This window comes from Cydia fagiglandana, chromosome 20 (genome assembly GCF_963556715.1).
Source record: "Cydia fagiglandana chromosome 20, ilCydFagi1.1, whole genome shotgun sequence".
NCBI lineage: Eukaryota > Metazoa > Arthropoda > Insecta > Lepidoptera > Tortricidae > Cydia > Cydia fagiglandana.
The window spans coordinates 12,890,522-12,912,207 of record NC_085951.1 but is presented as its reverse complement, the minus strand read 5'-3'; the positions used below and the strand labels follow the sequence as shown (position 1 = coordinate 12,912,207).

At 39.0% G+C, this 21,686-nt stretch overlaps 1 protein-coding gene across 4 annotated transcripts in view; it reads left to right on the top strand.

Annotated features, from left to right (window-relative positions):
• LOC134674477 (protein sex-lethal-like) overlaps positions 1–21,686 on the top strand; it is a 38,730-nt gene that overhangs the window by 7,318 nt on the left and 9,726 nt on the right. For all 4 annotated transcript variants that reach the window (XM_063532574.1, XM_063532572.1, XM_063532573.1 and 1 more), the window contains 5 exons: positions 6,570–6,782; positions 10,625–10,732; positions 11,471–11,652; positions 12,723–12,810; positions 18,495–18,567. In XM_063532574.1, coding sequence (XP_063388644.1) covers positions 6,570–6,782; positions 10,625–10,732; positions 11,471–11,652; positions 12,723–12,810; positions 18,495–18,567 — 664 coding nt within the window. The remainder of the gene's footprint in view (positions 1–6,569; positions 6,783–10,624; positions 10,733–11,470; positions 11,653–12,722; positions 12,811–18,494; positions 18,568–21,686) is intronic.

The window sequence follows — 21,686 nt, the reverse complement described above, 5'->3', positions numbered from 1 at the left end:
ACATGCATCTGGTGTGGCTTCGCCTTTAATCCTACAAGGCTATCCTTTTTCGCCTTTAATCCTATAATGGCTAGTTAATTGTATCTTAGATGGTATCTATCTCGATACACGTGATCGGAGATAGGATATTGGCCCTTCTCCAATCATTGGCACGATCAATCTTATAAGGAAATACATATACTATTACACTACTAAAGGCATGATGGGCCGTATTTCATTTGTTTTATTGTCGTTTTTAGGGTTCCGTACCCAAAGGGTAAAACGGGACCCTATTACTAAGACTCTGCTGTCCGTCTGTCTGTCACCAGGCTGTATCTCACGAACCGTGATAGCTAGACAGTTGAAATTTTCACAGATGATGTATTTCTGTTGCCGCTATAACAACAAATACTAAAAACAGAATAAAATAAAGATTTAAGTGGGGCTCCCATACAGCAAACGTGATTTTTGACCAAAGTTAAGCAACGTCGGGCGTGGTCAGTACTTGGATGGGTGACCGTTTTCTTTTTGCATTTTTTTCCGTTTTTATTTTGCTGTATGGTACGGAATCCTTCGTGCGCGAGTCCGACTCGCACTTGCCCGGTTTTTTCTGTCGTCAGATTACGATAACATTTTGTAATAAAGATTTAAGTGGGGCTCCCATACAGCAAACGTGATTTTTGACCAAAGTTAAGCAACGTCGGGCGTGGTCAGTACTTGGATGGGTGACCGTTTTCTTTTTGCATTTTTTTCCGTTTTTATTTTGCTGTATGGTACGGAACCCTTCGTGCGCGAGTCCGACTCGCACTTGCCCGGTTTTTTCTGTCGTCAGATTACGATAACATTTTGTAAACAGGTAAGTGTCCAATATAAGCATAATTTATCCTATACTTATTTGGTAATACATATGTATATCCTAATGGCGCTATTATATAAACGCGTTACTGGCCTGAATTAGCTGTTAATCGTTTGTCTTTATCTGTCGTTTTGACTTATGTATTTGTAAGAAAGGGATAAAACATAATTAAAGTAAATCAGGCCCGTAAAGTTTTATGAATATGGGGGTTAAAATCTTCCTCAGAGTTACGAAAACGTACTTATGGAATTATAGTAACGCAACCAAAAATTTAATGTAAGATTCCACGGTAAAAAGCTATCTTAATTACTGTAATATTCTTATAAGGACACATTCAATACATAGCCCTAAAACCCAGCGTTTGGCACCACGCTTCAACACTTTCAACCACAAAAACTGAAACCATCTTGCCTTCCCTTTCATCCCTAGTATATATCGAGCAGGACAGTCTTCCTGGCGTCCTTCCAATGTAAATCGTTTGAGCATTACTCGCCAGGTTCATTAATAATGGATTAACTTGGTGCCCCAAAATATGATCCGTTATGGAGGAAAAAGTTTGACGTATGCGGGGTTGTCTTGGGACTTCTTGTAAAAAACGCAATTTATTTAATGTAACTATACATTTACATTTATATACATTTGTGTATTTTTTAACTTAAGTATTGATGCATAGAAGTTGATAAGTACTTATAGTACCTATTTCGCTTTTTTTAAGCATTAGAAAAATGGTAAACAATATTGACGACTTTTTTTTAATTGAAAAACGCTTTTATGTAAATAGTAACTATTACTTATGAAGCCAAAAGAATGTAAATATATATCCTTGCTACACAATTGTTACATAAGGTAAACGTACTAGTGCTCGACATGCTAATGCCCAATAGGTGACACCTTGCTGTCACCTCCATTGACAATGACTATGTTTCAAGATGACATGTACTGGGACCGCGTCGAGCACCAGTACGTTTACGTTGCTGTAACTTATTTAAAACTTAACAAGTAAAATAAAGGGCTAAGTCTTAGGTTTAGACTTACGTCTTGACCTAGGCATGAACGTTCTTAATCCTGTAACGCTGTCGTCGCTCGTACGGTACTGACCTTCATTTGACAGGTGTCATCGCTTTAGAGTTCGCTAATCTTGTTAGGGAAACCGTGATTTGACATTGTTTATATCCTCTAGCCGCCCATACGTCAAACTTTGCCAAGCAAAATTATATTTTATTTTGTCAACATGAAGTTCAAATTAGAATGGAACAGGAGACATTTTATAGGTCTCTGCAGGTTCATAAGTATATTTATACCCCGAATTAGAAAGAGTTTACAACAATAAAAAAAGATTGAGGGGTCGTAATAATACGTGATAAAAAACCGGCCAAGTGCGAGTCGGACTCGCTCACGAAGTGTCCCGTACCATTACGCAAAATATAAAGCTAACAAAAAGCCAGCTTACCCTAAGCGCCATTCCAGTTACCCGGGGTTAACCGGTTAAACCTTGAGTCACCATGGTTACCAGTACAATTTGACACTGGGTTAACGGTTTAACCGGTTAATCCCGGGTGTGGGATGATGCAAGTAGGCCCAAGAAAAACACGGGTCCGGCTGATCTGAACGAATCCACAATAGCGCCGTGTAGGTAGGTAGTAGGTCACGGTCGCGACCTACATCGGTGAACTCTTGAATTGGGTGGTTGACAGCGATCGGGATCGAGGGGACGATTACAAGGGGTTTTCTTAGTCGATATATCGATTTGGATTTAGCCAGAAATGCATACATTTGTTTTTATTTTGTAAAATAATAAAACACTAAAAACTTATAAATAATAAATGTGACTTAAGTCGTAATCGCTCGGTAGGTTGCCCAGAAGGCCCGCATTGCCCCGCTGGATGGCAGAAATTATGTTTTCACCACACCAGCTCGGAAAGGCTTACTTTGCACTTCAAACACTGATAGCAAAGTTGCATTTTATTCACATGTGAGGCAAAGTAATCAAATGCAAATTTTGAGTGGTTTTCTTGTTTGCTGGTAGAATTGACTTTTAAATGATGATTTCGATGATAAATATTCAATAACATTCATTTGGATTTGATTTGGTTTGATTTTGTTTCATATTTTACCTACATTGAATATTTGCTTTGGGTTGGTGTGGTGAAAAATGTTGTGTTTCACTCCGGGGCAAATTTTGTTTAACCCTCGTGCTTTGAAACCCTCGCAACGCTCAAGATTCCATTTGTCGAACCACTCGCTACGCTCGTGGTTCAATTTTGGAATCTTTCGCTTGCTCATCGAAATCAATTTAGCACGAGCGGTTAAACAACAACTTTGCCCCCTTGTAAAACAAATAACTATTATAATTTGTAACATTTAATATCATAGAATAATTTGAGCCTAGAAATTAGGTCTGGCAATCGTCGTAAAGACGTTTTTAATACAAGTCGACGTATCCATCCATTTCAATACCTATAGGGTAAGGTGGGGTAAGAATAACAATAGTTTATTTTGCTCGGGGCAAGACAAACAGTATGAGGATTCCATACAATGCAAGTGATAGTCTTACCCCACCTTTACCTCAAGAATAATGAAACATTATGAGGACACCATATATGACCTAGAAACCTGCTTGTTTTTTGAATTTATATTTTTGTGATACACCTAAAACATTAATCTTAGTATGTATTATTATAAAAAAAATTAAAAACATGATAAAATATTTAAAAACATCTGTGGTCGGTGTTGGTGTGGTTAATTCGCTTTATAAAAGAAAACCAACATTTCCATTGCCGGAAAAATGTCAAAACATTCGTCAAACAATCACATTTCCATACGAAAGTAGGGCAGCCCAGTGAAATAGTACCCGGAAAGCGTCGGCAAACACAATTAGCCTGTAAACCGACACCCAAAAAACAAGTTGCCGGCTTAATTGGGTGAATTAGTCGTCGGGTATGTGTATAACCCTTGCAAACTAAGCGCCACTTGCACCATCCCACTAACCCGGGGTTAACCGGTTAAACCAGGGATCTCCAAACCTTTTTACCTGTTTTTTTTTTATATTGCGCCTCAGAAACTTTCGTGCGGGCCACCGTCGGTTTTTGCGCCGGGGGAGGGTGTCTGGTGGAGTGGAACTGTTAGGAATAGTTCCACTATCAATGAATGCTAACCCCTGGAGCCTGGCTCTCGCGGGCCGGACAGTGGGCACCCGCTTTGGGTGTCGGCGGGTCGGATTGGAACGCGTCGCGGGCCGGGCTTTGGAGACCCCTGGGTTAAACCCGTGGTTCACAAAGTTGACTAGGCTCCGACCCACCTAACAAAAACTGCCATAGTTACTCGTACTCAGTAATAAAAAAACGTAAGTTACATTCTAAGATTTATTTTTGATGACTAAAGAAAAGCAGTCGAATATAAAGCTTTTGCTTTTTTTTTTTATCTTGTTTTACAACAAAGGCCCACTTGCACCATCCCACTAACCCGGGTTTAAGCGGTTTAACCGTCAACCCATTGTCAAATTGTACTGGTAACCATGGTACCTCCAGGTTTAACCGGTTAACCCCGGGTTAGTAGAAAATGGTACAAGTGGGCCTAAGACAGGTTTCTAAGATTAGTTACTATGTACGCCAATTCGAGTTGTAGTCTCTTTCCGATATGATCTGATTAGATGTGACATCAACTAATACGATAAAGCCGAAAAAATAATTTCGTGAAATCGGTGGGACCTATTAATCCGTTACCTACTTCGTTAGCTTTATCCGAGGCTTATTATATAGGCTTCGACCGACCTTGGCATAGTATTATATTAAAACTGAATTTATTGGTACGATATACACTACTTTTACATTCTCCTATCTCAACTATATCTGTCATTCTGAAAGCAACTTTATTACCTAGAGACTAAACTTGACATTACAATGTAAAATTTAAATTTGAAAAACTCGCGGTTATGTAGGTCGGGAATTCGGTGCGGACTCTACACTTCTTACTTTAATATTCTCCTATCTTAACTATATATGTCATTCTGAAAGCAACCTTATTACCTACAGCGTAGAGTTCACATTTAAATGTGTGGAATGTATAAGTTTGAAGAACTCTAGATTATGTAGGTCGGGAATGGTTTCAAAGGAAAAACTGAAGCCAAAAGTACGTTCGATGTTAAAGCTTTTACATTTTAAACCTTGATACAAAGGAGTAAGGTTCAAAATTGTAAAGATATCTTTGACGTCGTCGTACCAGTTTCGCTTTGGGTTGAAGAGTATTGTTAAGACTAAAGTGTACGACCGCCCCGAAGCAGCCTTTCCATACAAACGTAGTCCCATTTTCCTCTCTGGATATTAATGTTATTGAAAATATTTTGACACGATTAGATGTACACATGTAGTGCATTATTGTTTTCCATCGTATTTTATCAGAAACGTTCGTATTTGACATGCTACTTCAGTCAACCTCAGTACTTTTTGTACCTACCGAGACTGTAATAGCAAGACACGTTCGTACGTTTCCGTGAAAATACTATGGAAAATAATTATGCACTATAGAGCTGTACCTATATCGATTATCAACGACAGCTATGTCCCTTCGTTAGATTTTTTTCGAATTTTAAATTATTAAGTATAAGATTTTTTATGGAAATTGTTTTCCTTAATACTTACACTAATCAAAAAGCCGAAAAATGACAAACGAAGGAGCACAGATAAGGTCAATCAAATTGTGTAAACATACTTTCTATAATGTCAATATCCAGAGAGGAAAATGGGGACTACGTTTGTATGGAGAAGCGGTTGTCCACTTTCCTCTTAAGTGTGTTATTGGCAAATATTTTGCTCCACTTATTGCGTTTTGGTTTCAATGGTGCGTACTGCGGATTTTGGTGCCTGGAATGTTTATTGTTGTTTAAAGTTAATAAATTTAGTGTCAACATATGCACCGTATAAATTGCCAGTGCAACGGTAGTTTATTTGTGTAAAACGTTGGTTGTAAAAATATTTTACTAAAATAGGCCGGAAAATAAAGAATTGCAAGCGGAGTGTGATTTAACGTGCGAGTGAAGCGAGGCTGTAAGGTAGCATGAGGCTGGCAAATCTTATAATCGTAAAAAAACGCGAAAAAACGATATAAATGATAGGTAACCTACGTAAAAGTTAAATCTGCGATCATTTTGCTCGCCTAGGCCGGCAATACTAAATAAGAAACCATTGCTACATTATGCTTCGCTTCGCAGTACAATACTAAATCTCCTGCATTAGCGATAGTACAAAGTAATCATTAATGCTTTCTTATATTTGTGAATAAGGATTTACATTGCGTAGGTATCATGCCTAGTGTTAGTTACAATTAATAATTAAAATTATGTATTGATTTAGTTAGAGCTTAGTAAGTAATTACTAATTAATATATTTAAGTAGTCACAGTATTTCGAAAGCTTCTTTTGATGCTTATGAGTTTTAATTTGTCAATTCAATACATCGATGATTCAATAACTATACTCGTAATCCTGATTATCTCGCATAATTTTCGACTCCCCCGAGCTGCCTAGCGCGACAATTTTTCGCGAGGCGTTTAGCGACTGGCTGCGACATGAATCTGGCGGACTTCTGGCGTCCTCTCAGTAAAGCGACTTACGCACACATACACAATGACGCGTGTACAGACGTGCCCCGCACGCATATAAATGCAAATGATTCCTTAATATCCTTCAGAGCATTTGCTTGTTTTACACGCATTTTAATATCTTCCATTCTATTTCCAGCAAATCCAGCAACAGTACAGAGGTCGGTACGGCGGACCGCCGCGGTGCTGGGGCAGCATGTCTGAAGGAGGAGGCGTGTCGGCCGCAGGGGACTCCTGCAGAACAAACCTCATAGTCAACTATCTCCCGCAGACCATGACTGAGAAGGACCTGTACGCCATGTTCATGACTATAGGCCCCATAGAGAGCTGCCGAGTCATGAAGGACTTTAAGGTTAGTCGTTCCACCATCTTTTCGGTCCGCCATATTGTATTTTTTTGTCAGGTTAAGGCATCGAAGGCACAGACCCATCAGGCATTCAGCCACTATCGAAAACTGTGTAAAATATGTAAAAATGGCTATTAAATTAATCAAGTGTAATATAAACTAAATAAGTATAAAATAAATTGCCTACTGAAATGTCCCGAGCTGCGCCCGACGCACAGGTGCCCATCACGCTCGCTGCGTGGGCGCGTTGGATTGCGATGGACAATCAAGGTAAATATTTTTTAAATTAAAACCAAAAAAAAAAATCAGCTCAGTCAGCTTTTTTAAAAGTAAAACTCAATTATACCTTGACTTTAAACAAGTATTTTACTTATAACAGTCATAACCTACTTGGTTCGTATGTGTTAGTGAAATAATTAAAGAAAGGCTATAACTCCCGTGGGAGTAATAGTACATTATTGTCGAGGCTCGGAAGTAGCTACTTGCAGGCTGAGGATTCGTTTTAAACGGACGACCTTGGGAGTCCGTTTAATTGAATCCGAAGCCAGCAAGTAGCCTTCCAGCCGAGTCATATATAGTGCTTTTCTCAAAAATGGTGCACGAAATATAAATATCATAGAAATATTTTACAAAAGCAACATTCTTACGTATATATTTTCACAGAACAAAGCCCTTGCCGCCTTTTATTTTTTTTAATAAAAAAATAGAAGTGTATTTTTCTGCCGAAAATACGCCAACCTATTTGAGACAGCTAAATAGTCGCGGTACTAATCATCTGTTTGGCTGTTTAATGGGCCTGTGCCTTCATTTGATATGGCCATTTCAACTTTTAAAAAGTTTGGAACTCGACAAATAATGGAATTTGTATGCAACATTGCAGTCCTAAAATCGAGACTGCAATGTTTTTAACTTTTTAATTTTTGACTGACCATAAACTCCGCGCTTCGCGACCTATTTTTTAGACGGCAAACTCGACTTTGCCGTCCATTTTTGAGAAAAATGACTTTAACTGTGCTGAACTTGTGTGAAATAGCACGCTGCCTGTACAAGTGTGATGAAAAGATTTAGTACACTCAAGTTACTTCAATAAATTGTCGAAAGCTCCATGTAAACTCGATTAAACTTAAAAACTGCTGGCAACATTCTCTTTAAATAACACCCCTAAAACTTTATGTGGTCACAATTAAATGCCAACTTCGCCGATGTTCGTGACAATCGCCCCCACTCTCCCCTACAAAACATCTTACGTCACTTTACAAGATTCAATGGAAAATAAACCCTACTGGGTTACAAATAGAGTTAGTTTTAGAGTAAACGAAGAGTTACCAGCTATAGTATTGGTAGGTTAAAAGGGAAGTAAATTTATGTCAAAGGATTTAATGGCTTCCTGCTTAAATGTTAAGTCACAAAATACATTAAAGGTGATAAGCTTTGCGTGCGGAGTTATCAGATTGTAAGACGTTATCGTTAAATATTGTTGACTTCTATTTGCGTTAATAACTACGTAAAGTGGCGTACTTTCAACAGAAATCTGATGTTGACTATTTTTAGCTGACCGCCGATTATGTTTTTCAAGTATACAGATTTAGGGTCGGTTGCACCAAACTGTTCGTATCGTTAAAGAGATCGCTAAATTTTTATGTATGGAAAGTTTCATAGTAAAGCGCCGGGGCGCGCCGGCTGACGTTGACCAGTCTGTCAAATGCGGTTGGTGCAACTGGCCCTTAGTGCACAATTATTAACTGTTTTCCATCGTATTTTCACGGAAACGTACGAACGTGTCTTGCTATTTCAGTCAGTCTCGGTACAAAAGTACTAAAGTAGCTTGACAATGAATGTAGTTTCGTCTATTTTGTAGTTTTCTTGTATTTAAATATCGAATTGACTATAAAACAATAACAGGCGTGGCTCACTCCGCGATTTATCGCTTACCTACAGGTAGCTAAAAGTACATCCGTACGGTTACCATCAGTTTGTCACTGACATAAACGCCGTCGAGAACGTAATTTACTTTCTATACATCCCGTTTGCACTAATATGCGAGTCCGAGATGTATAGAAAGTAAATTACGTTCTCGACGGCGTTTATGTCAGTGACAAACTGATGGTAACCGTACCGTTCCACACCAATTTTGGTGGCTAGCCATAAGCCGCGCGTGGCGCTCTCTCCACCTAGCGGGCATATCTGTCCTGATCGTATAATAACAGACGCGCTTTGTTAGAGAATGAGTCTTCTGTACCTAGTACTATTCTGTACCTAGTACTATTCTGTACCTAGTACTATTATTTATTCTGTGGCAATAACCAAATGGCGTGTTAACAATTAAATTTATTTGATTTATTATCGCACTGGAAAACTTATTTATTATGCAGTAATTATAGCGTGCTCAATTTCCATCCTGTGGCTTTTCGTTTCAACTTCGAAAACTTTTTCGAATTAGTTTTAGTTTTCGTACCATCTGCTGATGTCTGTATTATTGGAAAAGTTATTTTTATCCACTTAAAATGGAGTAACGTTTTCAGAGTGTATGCAGGATTCAATTCGGCTAAAATGTCCGCGGGTAAAAAGGTTTACTGTGCCTAATTCTGAAATTAAGAGTCAGTTTAGGATACAGTGTTACTGGAGTTAGGCATAATGGTTTTTAACAAGCTTTTATTAGGTCGACCTGTATGTAACTAACTATGTAATGGAATCTAAGGTAACTAATTTAACCATCTTCCAAGGATCGTAGCGTCATGAAAATTGGCAGCTATATGTAGTTCTGATGACAATACAATAATATGGTACTGTCGAACTGATCTGATGATGGAGACAGGAGGTGGCCATAGGAACTCTGTGATGAAACAACGCAACCTAATTGTGTTAGGGGTTTTCAGAATTGTCTCGATGACTATTAGTTGTCTGTCGTAAGAAACGTACAGTCAGCGATAAAAGCTTGTACCAAAAATTAAATTTTTGCCAAAAACTTATTTTATAAGGTGATGGTACTGGTGCTCGACGCGGTCTCAGTACATGTCACTTTGAAACTTAAGTCATTGTCAATAGAGTCAGTGTCATCTATTGGGCATTAGCATGTCGAGCACTAGTACCACCACCTTATGACTTTGGTACGCTTAAGGTTGCCATATGAAAAAAAAGAATATCCTGAAAAAGCCCATAAGTACACCACTCTTAAAATCCTGATAATATCTGGACGGACATTTCTTCAAAAACACTTTTATTTATGACTGACTTAGGAGTGCCTGTACCAGGATACACATAATCAGTTGTTACCAAATTTATCCTCGTTAGTCCCAGTGTCCTTTTAAAAGGACATTATTAAATCGATTTTTTTAAATAATTAAAAGGTTCCAAATTCAAAACTGCAAAAATAACGCTGTACATCGTACATCGTAACTGGTGAATTTCCAATATGACTTGGAACTCCGGTGGTGGCCGTTTAAGAACTGCAACGCTCTTACGGTAGATGTCGCTAGGGTCCCCTAGACCAGCGGTCGGCAACCTTTTAGCAGCCAAGGGCCACACGTAGTTAACGAAGTTGACGCGGGCCGCACTTTGTTAATATTTATGACTTATTAGACATTGTCATTTGTCAATGTTACATACAAAATAGCCAGGGAAGCTTGCGGGCCGCAAGTGAGAGGTTTGCGGGCCGCATGCGGCCCGCGGGCCGCCGTTTGCCGACCGCTGCCCTAGACCCATATGGTGGTAAGATTCGCTGGCTATGGATGAGGTCTTGGTGGCTTAGTTGGAAAAGCGCTGGAGTATCGACCCAGAGCTCTGAGTTTCAAGTCTCACTCAAGGCAGTAATTTTTCCTGTTTATGGACGAATTCTTATGCAATTCCAGACGGGGTACAGTTATGGCTTCGGCTTCGTCAACTTCACACGCGAAGAGGACGCGGCGAGAGCTATCGACACTTTCAACGGATATCAACTCAGAAATAAGCGGTTAAAGGTATGCATAATTACACTTTAGAGTATTTGAAGATAGATAAACCATTGATTCGTTTGCCACAATATAAACAAACAAAAGCGACGTAAAAAAAAAACCGGACATTGCAAGTCGGACTCGCCCACCGAGGGTTCCGTACTTTAGTATTTCTTGTTACTTGTTATAGCGGTAACGGAAATCAGAATCACGGTTCATGAGATACAGCCTGGTGACAGACAGATGGACTGACAGACGGGCTGACAGTGGAAAACAAATACTAAAAAGTACGGAACCCTCGGCGGGCGAGTCCGACTCGCACTTGTCCGGTTTTATTTTGTACTACGTGCATCTGAAACTTTAACATGAATTAGACCCCAGGATCAAACTGAAAACTAAATGGCTAAATATATGACACGAACCCTTACTCTTATGGTAACAAATGTGTGTTGAAATATATTTTACAGTACACATGCTTACCGCCCTAGAGCGAAATTAAGGACAATACGTGCCTATGTCAAAAATTTAGGGCCATATGTACTGTAAAACGTTATACAATAGGTACACGTGCGAAAAGGTAATTCGCAACTCGTGTCGATCGATATAAGACAAGACCGATGGGAGGGAGGGGGGGAAAGGAATAGGGGGGAATGTATCACCACTCGTTGCGAATATCCTACTTTCCGCACTTGTATCGTAAATAACTATTGGCTGACACTATCCGTTTCACACTAGTATGTATGTAAATACTTTTTTATATTCCAGGTATCATACGCGCGGCCTTCAGGCGACGACATAAAAGAGACGAACTTGTACGTGACGAACTTACCCCGCGCCATCACCGAAGACCAGCTAGAGACGATATTCGGAAAGTACGGCCGGATCGTGCAGAAACACATCCTCAGGGACAAAAGTAATGGGGCGCCGCGTGGTGTGGCGTTTGTTAGGTGAGTCAAATAGACGAACTTACCCTGTCGCCGAAGCGATTAAGCACATTTTTATTTATTTATTTAAACGTTATTGCACAAAATATAACAACAATGTACAAATGGCGGACTTAATGCCAAAAGGCATTCTCTACCAGCCAACCAAAGGGCCAAACAAAGATATCTACAAAAAAAGCGGCCGCTGTGATAAACGAAGATGCCGCATTCCGGCTCCGTTGAACAGACAAATAGTATACGCACTTTGGCCAGTAAATAAGAGAATCAGATCACATGTTTGTCGACCTCGGCTTCGTCTCGGCCTTTACATGTGATCATGTGAGGTACGGGCGTATCGGACAGAAACACATCCTCAGGGATAAAAGTAATGGGGCGCCGCGTGTTGTGGTGTTTGTTAGTTGAGTAACGTCAAATCGTCAGGTGCCAAACGATCATCATCATCATCAACGTCAAATTCACCCCCCTCCCTGTTTTCCCCTGTATTTTCGGCAGCATCGGTTTCATGCTCTATACTACTTCTTTTGAAACTAGGTGCCTGTGGCCATCACGTAAAATTACGTGACGCTGACCTGCGGCGAGGGTGGCCGAACATTTGCTGCAAGGATTGGCTACGTCAGTTACCTGAGAGCGCACCAGCGACGCTAGAAAAGCAGTCGCTGTAGTCGAAAACGGCTAGGAGATGATGATGACGAACGTCAAATAGACGAACTTACCCCATTACTGAATCCTTGGAGACGATTAAGTTAATGTTACATATGTTTAATCACTAGCGTGATATTTTTTAATGTTGTTATGACTCGCGAGAGTTTAAATTCGACTCAGAGACGATATTGGGAAAGTACGGACGCATGGTTCTGAAGCAAAACCAAAAAAGACAAAAGTAGTGGAGACCGAGGTGAGTTGTAACAGAGGTACGCTGAAGCAACGTCAATTATTAATCTGTTATCGAGCTGGAAAAAACGATCTTTAGCCGCGATACACCTTCCGCGGGTCTCTCAATATACGTCCTTGCCCCAAGACCCTTAAATATACTGCTATTAGTAAGAAAATAAAAGCTATATTCACTTTTTCAGGTACGACAAACGGGAGGAGGCACAAGAGGCGATAGCAGCTTTAAACAACGTGATACCAGAGGGCGGCACCGAGCCGCTCAGCGTCAAGGTAAGCGCCATCTATCGGCACTAGCGCGAACTAACTCGGAACTAACATCGACTATCCGCTTCACACTGCATGGGAATTGCTCTAAACTGAACTGTAATCCTTCGTGATAAGGTTCTAATTTTGATGTTGAAGTAAGCGCCATCTGTTGAGTCTTCCAATGAACTAACACTGCATGAGATTGAGAACCATGATGCGTTGTATGCATCAAATTAGCTTCGGGGGTACGGTGTGTACACAGAGTATTATTTTGTTTTCTAAATCTGAGAAAGATTTAACATCAAACTAAGTGTTTTATGCATTATGTACATTAAGTTGGATTTTCGAGATCGTATTTTTCTGCGGATTTATTCTTTAAAACACCTTAGGTACGTAAAATTAACCAATACTTCCTAGTTCCTAGCTATAATATAATATCTAGCGGGTGTAGTTAGAGTGACAGAGAAAGTTGCCCGCAATTTACGAACTTCGGTGTTCGCGGTAGGCCCGTTTCTTCTCGCTTATATCAGCTAAATGTACCTTATGTTATATAAAAGCCTTCATTCAGTCACACACTATCAGTAATAATCTAATAATTTACATGTAACGCTTGTTCAAGGCTTCAAACAATCTGTGTACGCACGTGCCCCTAGGCTAGGGGCACAAACACCATTGGCTGGGGGGTCTAAATTGTGTGTTGTTCTAGCCCGTGGCGGCGGGGACGGCGCGCGCGCCGCGCTCGTCCAGCCGGCTGCGGTTACACTCCGACACGGTGCGGGTGCGGGTTCACGCTTTTGTTTTTTTGCGGGATTTAAGGGCACGATGGTACATTGCCGTTGCTGTAAACTTTAGAAAAACGATCGGATAGGAGCAGGAAGACCAGGGGTGCGGGTTAACGCTTTTGTTTCTTTGCGAGATTTGAGGGCACGATGGTACATAGTACTTGCCTTGGTCGATAAACACTTTAGAAAAACAATCGAGCAAGAGATATATCAGGGGTGCGGGTTAATGATTTTTTTTTGAGTGATTTTAGGGCACGATGGTACATTGCCTTGGTCACTGAACACTTTAGAAAAACAATCAGGCAAGAGATATATCAGGGGTGCGGGTTAACACTTTTGTTTTTTTGCGGGATTTAAGGGCAGGATGGTACATTCATCAGCAATAGTATCTTATACAACTAGGGCCGCAAAAATATATGACGCGCTCTTATTGCGCTCCAAATAAGAACGTGTCACATATTTTTGCCCTAGTAGTGTAAGATACTATTGCTGATGACTGTACGTTGCCTTGGTCGCTGTAAACTTTAGAAAAACAATCAGACAAGACATATATCAGGGGTGCGGGTTAACGCTTTATATATTTGCGGGATTTTGGAGCACGATGGTACATTGCCGTCGTCTTCTTAGAATTTCGTTTTAACAAGGCTTGTATTTTATTTTTGGGGGATACTGGTACAACAGTAGCCTCTAAACCGTTGTTCTAGCTGAGTGTCAAAAGCGATGCGACTAAAAATAATAAGAATAAGAGTAGTAATTTGTAGTCTCGTCGATACCACTTAGAAGTATATTGTCACTGTCATGTCGCTGTATCGTTTGGTCGCTTCAATTATAACAATACGTCACAAAGCAAATAAAACAACTTGTTGTGTCCTTAGTATGCTTATTATTTTTATCTTCCAGCTATAGGACACATAACTACCTCTGCAGTCTGTTTTTATTTCATTAATCGGCCATCTATACAGTTTTGCCCTTTCAACAATTTTCTATTCCTATATTAATCTCGCTTAGGACTACACTTGCTTCACATTTATGAGTAAATTCTTCGACTTCGCAGACTTTTAAAACACTCCATTCCTATTATGTAAGACTAGAGTTCCGTTTTTTAGGGCATTCTAGGTTTCATAGGCAACTGTTACTTTGGGGCAAATGAAATTTTCTGTTATTCCTACTCAGAATCACCAGCTCTTTCTATCCTAATCGGAGAAAAAAGTGTCCCAAGGTTTTTATGTCCATTCCGTTACCATTTTTCATAGACTTTGTGTGGCCGCCACGGAATGGAAGGATCAGAAAATGTATGGAAATTTTGAGACACTTTTTTTCTCCTACTAGGATCAAAAGAACTCATGATTCTGAGTAGAAATAACATAAAACATCCCAAATTTGAAAAAAAAAGTGTAGGGGACAACTTTAAATAAAATGGCCCATGTACATTAAGCCCCCTATTATTATTTTACTTCAATTTAGCACGCTTAAGAGATCCCCCACACTAGTCTTTAGGGCGTCGGCGTTGGCAGCAAATAGCCATGGAGTTGACTAGACGCCGTCGCTCAGGAGACGCTATAGTTCGTTTTTTTTAGCATTAGAAAGAACTTGCAAGAAGATAAGCGATCTTGACAAGTCTTTTATTTGAAAAACGCTTCTTAAAATTCAAAAACTATTATTTATGAAAGCGGAAGAATATAAATGATCGTATTAGATTCATAATTGTTACATATTTGCCGTAACTTATTTTTAAAATGTGTTTTCCAATTAAAAGACACATCAAGATTGTTTACCTTATTTCTAATGCTAAAAAAAACGAACTATAGTATGGGGTCTCTCTTAACATTTCTCTTCATTTCTGTAGGGGTACAGTTACTGGGGCACGTTAATAGCGGAACAACATGGGAGCGCCCGTGTGCCCGTGCACTGGGCGGGACCGAGCCGGCTCCGCTCACACTCGGATACGGTGCGCCGTAGTACGCTTTATGAATGAGGCTTATTTTATTTCGTTGATCATCTTAAAAGTGTGCCCGGATCCGGCCAAAACGCCGCTAGATTGCAATTTGCGAATCGCTTGCGAACTTCACGCGCGCTAAATGTATTACTAAGGGCTCATTTAGACGATGCGAGAACTTGCATGCGAGTTTCATTACATTGCGCTTTTTGATCAGTCGGTTGAATTGGACGTAACCGTCCGCAATTTAACTGAAATCGCATGCGAGTTCGCGTGCCGTCTAAATCAGCCCTAATATTAAAGAGTTATTTATCATAGAGTGATGTCTAAAAAAATTGTACCTCGACTTTGTCAGTGAAAGTAGATGAACTTTTGAAAAATATCTAACGTATAATATAAGGAGCCTTACAGCACCATCTATGAATTCGAAGCACGAATTTGTCGTAGGACTGTATGCTATTCTAATATTTGGTATTACGTAATGCACGCGAGCAGTTTGCCAGCCTTTTGCGAAAAGGCGCGGCGTGTTTGCCGGATTTGGACGCGACTTTACGCACTAAACTACATAGGGCACTTTGGGACAACATTAGGCACTTTAAAAAGGTTTTTGGTTTGTTATCGCATGATGCGTGAAGACCTGTTAAAACGCACACCGATAAGGTCTTAGCTTTTTTACTTTAGGTATCAATTCACCTAAGCACCAGGGGCACTTTAAGCATAAGGGGCAAACTAGTACATTGGGGCATATTGGGACAATCGAGCACAAATTCATATTACATATTTATTTTATATGAATCGGATGAATTATTTTTGTTGTTTATTTACAGCTTTTTGGTAGTTTTTCAGTTAATAACTAGGTTTTGACCAGTGGAAACATACCAAACTTTCATTTTGAGTAGGTGGTATTTTTTTCCTAGATTTCTTGAGCTGGGTGATTTTTTTTTGTTTAGTTGCAGGATTTCATTCCGTATTTTGATATTTTGCATTGCTAGTAAAAAATATTAGATTTTGTAGCAATTTTATTTAAGTTAATTCAGAAAAGCCGTCACAAACACGATTAACACTGCATCTGCTATTATTTAGATTACACAATTCAAAAAAAAAAGTACACGGTGTAACATGAGTAAACCGAATAATTTTAACAGCGTATTCCTGATCATATTTAGAGACAAAATTGTCCTATAAACTTTTTTTAAGAGTTTCAGAGATAATATTAATTTAAAACTAAACAAGTTTTTGTTGTTACATAATGTAAAAGGCCCTTTTGGTGGTAATGTTGCTGCTATGGGACGTAGTCTAAATATCCTTATTGATAGATGTCAAAAAGTGACAAGCAACACTTTGCAAAAAGAAGGTTTTACGAAAAAAAGAAGTAAAAATCAATTTTAAGTAACAAGTTTACCAATAACATTTTTTGTTTATGTACAAATACATTCAAAAAATTTAAAAAACAAAACAAATAAAATTTTTTTTTGGCGAAATTGACCTAAACTCATATTACATTTTTTCCTTCTTTTGACCTCAGAAATGCGTGGTTAAAGTTATTCGGTTTCCTCATGTTACACCGTGTATAAGTCGCATTTTCTCACTTGAATGAAATAAAATAGGTATATACATTTGCAAAGAAATAAAACAGTTTTTTTTCTTTGAGCCGCATTTTTATAGTAAGACCGTAAAAAGTCTGCAGCGATTTTGATAGCCCACGCAGTGCAAGTGTCATTTTAAACGTCAAACTTCTATGAAATTACGACATATACATAACACTTACACTGCGTGGGCTATCAAATCCGCTGCAGACTTTTATTGGTGCGACTATAGAGGAATTTGACATATCTGGTGGCATACGCTTCACTCTGCCGTAGAGTTCTCTTAAACCAATTCTAATAATTTTATATTTTCTTAGCCCATCAGTTTAATAAATTCAAGATAATAACAAAATGGCAAATGAGCTATTTAATCTTGTTATTAAATTTATTTTTCACCACACCAGCTCGGAAAGGCTTACTTTGCACTTCAAACACTGATAGCAAAGTTGCATTTTATTCACATGTGAGGCAAAGTAATCAAATGCAAATTTTGAGTTGTTTTCTTATGTTTCCTAGTAAGATTGACTTTTAAATTATGATTTTGGATGATAAATATTTAATAACATTCATTTGGATTTGATTTTGTTTGATATTTTACATTTAATATTTTCTTCGGGTTGGTGTGGTGAAAAATTTTGTGTTTCACTCGGGGGCAAAATTTTATTTAACCCTCGTGCTTTGAAACCCTTGCAATGCTCAAGATTCCATTTTTCGAACCACTCGCTACGCTCGTGGTTCAATTTTGGAATCTTTCGCTTGCTCGGGTATCAATATTAGCACGAGCGGTTAAACAACAACTTTGCCCCCTTGTAAAACAAATAACTATTGTAAAGCGATATCTGCTTTTGACATTTTTTTATTGGATAAATTTATTTTTATTAGCATTTATTAGACCACCATCTCACCTGATGGTAAGTGTCGATGCGGTCTTGCCTCCTAAGGCCCAAGGTCCTACCTATAGTACCTCTTCAGTTCGATAAAATTTAAACCATATTCAATCGGAACAGAGTTTCATTTCGTTTGCTTCTCTAAATTTTCAATCAATAAAAAAGCAATTCTATTCCCTGCACTATAGGTTCAAACTTCAGTGGAACATTTTGGGTTTTTCATTTGTATGGCTGGGGCTTAGAAGGCTGGCAGCATGCTAAAAGATGCCTATAGTCGCACCAATAAAAGTCTGCAGCGGATTTGATAGCCCACGCACTGCAAGTGTCATTTATACGTCATAATTTCATAGAAGTTTGACGTTTAAAATAACACTTTCACTGCGTGGGCTATCAAATCCGCTGCAGACTATTCTTGGTCTGACTCTATTCATTTTGAAAAGATACAAATATCATGATACGCCCAAAGCTTTAATATCCCATCTAATATGAATATTGATCATGTATTTTTGTGTTTTAGGTGGCGGAAGAACACGGGAAGCAGAAAGCGGCATACTACGCGGGTTGGGCGGCGGGGTTCCACCACAACCGAGGTATGTACCGTCTCACGAGTGGAAATAATAAGGAATACAGGGCGTCCCAAGACTATGGGTCATCAAAGGAAAGTACCTTAAATATCGTAGATAGGATATTTTGCTGAAAGAAGACATTATTTTAATTTAAAAAACCATTTATACTGCATTCATAGATTTTTAAATAATTACATGGTTGAACCGGGAATCGAACCCGCTACACGAGAAAAAAAAACATCCTGTAGTTTTATCATACCGATCGAAAGGATTCATAATAAGGATTATTTTTTGCTAAATAACATAGTGTCAGAAATAAAAGGAAGACCATGAATTTTAAAATTTTTAATTCAAAATTAATCAATTTATTTTATCAAATGCTCAAAATGAGTCCCATTCTGTTGAATACAAAGTCGCACTCTTTTGATTATTTCGCTAAATATCACATCAAATGTTAAAATTCATGGTCTTCCTTTTAGACTGTCAAGCCATTTCTTCAGTAAAAAAAGCGGCAAATTTTAAAATCGTAGGCGTCCCATAGAGAATTTCAATTTCGCGCCTTTTTGTACTGACAAAGTTGTTTGACCGCTTATATCGATTAATTTGACGGTTTATCACGCTAACTGAGTCGCGGACGTGTTACGTGGAGACTAACCCCCTTATTCATAAACGTTTACTAAAGTTAACAAGCCGATAATAATCGTTTGTCCCTTTCCATCATACCGATACGTCGGAAAGGGACAAACGATTATTATCGGCTTGTCAACTTTAGTAAACGTTTATGAATAAGGGGGTAAGTATCCATTTGCGAATATATTAGACTAGTTTTGAAATCTATACTAAGTCTTGGATATGTAAAATACACAGGTAAAACCGAAAAATTCATGTGCTATGACTACTATTTTACGCATGTGGGCATTTTCACTTAATTGAACACCTTTAACGGCCGGTTAGCAATCGTTACAAAACTGACGGTCAATGTCAAATCCCATACATTTTGTCAGGAATGTAACGGTTAGACGTTACTGAAACACGACTTAAGGCCCCCCCCACATCTGGCGTCTTTCGAGCGTCGGCGTCTACAATTCTATGGCCGACGTCGACGCAACGTCGACGCAGCGTCGACGCAACTGCGCAGCGACGTCATTTTACATACCGCTGGACCGACGCCGACAGACTCCGACGCTCGAAAGACGCCAGATGTGGGGGGGCCCTAAGTCGCGCTTAACAAGTTAAATGAAAATGACCATAAAATTGGATGGATGTTACATTGGCGCCGAATATTCCCGCTACGTTCTTTTTGTGTGTAAAACTTTGTTCACGGAACACTTATACGGTGAGTTACGGTGAGTTTCATCAGTAGTTACTCTCATATAGAGTACGTCTGAATGTCTGTCAAGTTAAACCAGTTTCACAGCACTGGCTTCCCTCGAATGCGGATGACCCACTTTATGGGATCACTTCGGTCATGCAAATCAGTTTTTTTTTAAATTGTGCTTAACCCGCACGCTGCCCAGTGGACCCCTGCATCCCCCAACGCCACCACAGCCTGGACCAGCTGGATATGCTCCACCGTACCGACTACAGCAACCACATGCAACCACGCTTCCTCCGCCGCGACTTCTACCAGCCCAAATACATGACGAGGTTTTGAAAAGGGCTGTATTGCAAAAAGTTCCGTCTCGAGGACACGAGGATATAGGGACTTTGTATAGTGTTTAGTGCTTTTTTCGTATGGTTTTTGTAACCTCCCGAGTTTCTTTTAAAATGACAAAAAAAAAAATATGAACGAATAAAATTGCTAAAATTACTCTTGGAGGATATAATAATTCATTTTCAACACATGTATCATTGTATATTACCTACCTACTAACAAAAATCACTTGTATACTTTTTATTACCACCGACGGAATATATGTGACGTTATCCATGAAAAGGACCAACTTTAACCAACTTTATTTAACCAACTTTACATTGACAGTTAAACCAAACATGCAAGTTATGGGTTACAAATATAATATGTACTTAAAACTAATTATCATAGACTTATCACTAAATTTACCTAATTAATATTAATAGTTGTGGGCGTAGATATTGACTCTATATAGCGGGCTGCCAATAAGGTCCCTTTTCATAGATAATGCCCCATATAAAAGAAGCTCTTAGTACATTGTTGACATCAAAAACCGGTCCACATGTCAGTTATTCGTTCTCCATAAATATACCCGGCCCGCAGCTTTGAATACACAACACACAATTTCCTGCTATTTAATTAAAAAGGGCTATGATTGGTCGCTAAAAGTTTTGATTTACGCAATATAAATATTTTGGATCTTCAATCTAATTCAAGCCAAAAAACTCGATTTAACTCATGTAATTTTAGCGCAACATGTTTCGGAGTGACTAAAATTCTTGGTGTCTTAAACATGTTTCGGAGGGACTAAAATTCATGGTCTCTTAAACATGTTTCGGAGTGACTAAAATTCTTGGTCTCTTAAACATGTTTCGGAGTGACTAAAATTCTTGGTCTCTTAAACATGTTTCGGAGTGATTAAAATTCTTGGTCTCTTAAACATGTTTCGGAGTGACTAAGATTCTTGGTCTCTTAAACATGTTTCGGAGTTACTAAGATTCTTGGTCTCTTAAACATGTTTCGGAGTTACTAAGATTCTTGGTCTCTTAAACATGTTTCGGAGTAACTAAAATTACGTCATTTAAACCGTATTTTTGGCTTAAATCATTATGACTCACGACAGTTTAAATTCGACCTTAATCTAATTGGTTATTTGCTAAATATTCCACGAAAACAGTACTATGTAAGATCTGTAGTTAAACTTAAGGCCGAGTCACACCGGCTTGCGTGTGCGTGACGTGCGCATGTGCGTGTGCTAAAATGTTGGAGCCGCACACGCACACGTCACGCAAGCGGTGTGCCATCTCTCTTAAGGATCTGTATACTACAACGCCGCACGCGCACGTGCACGTCACGCACACGCAGCCGGTGTGCATAGGCCATTAATGTAATCCCCTGTCCACTGTTACCTTCCTAAAGTTGTTTCTATATACTAAACAGTAAGTATATATTAAACAGTAAGTAATCATAGAATATAGACTTCTGTATCGACAATTTTCTCAAGGATTGC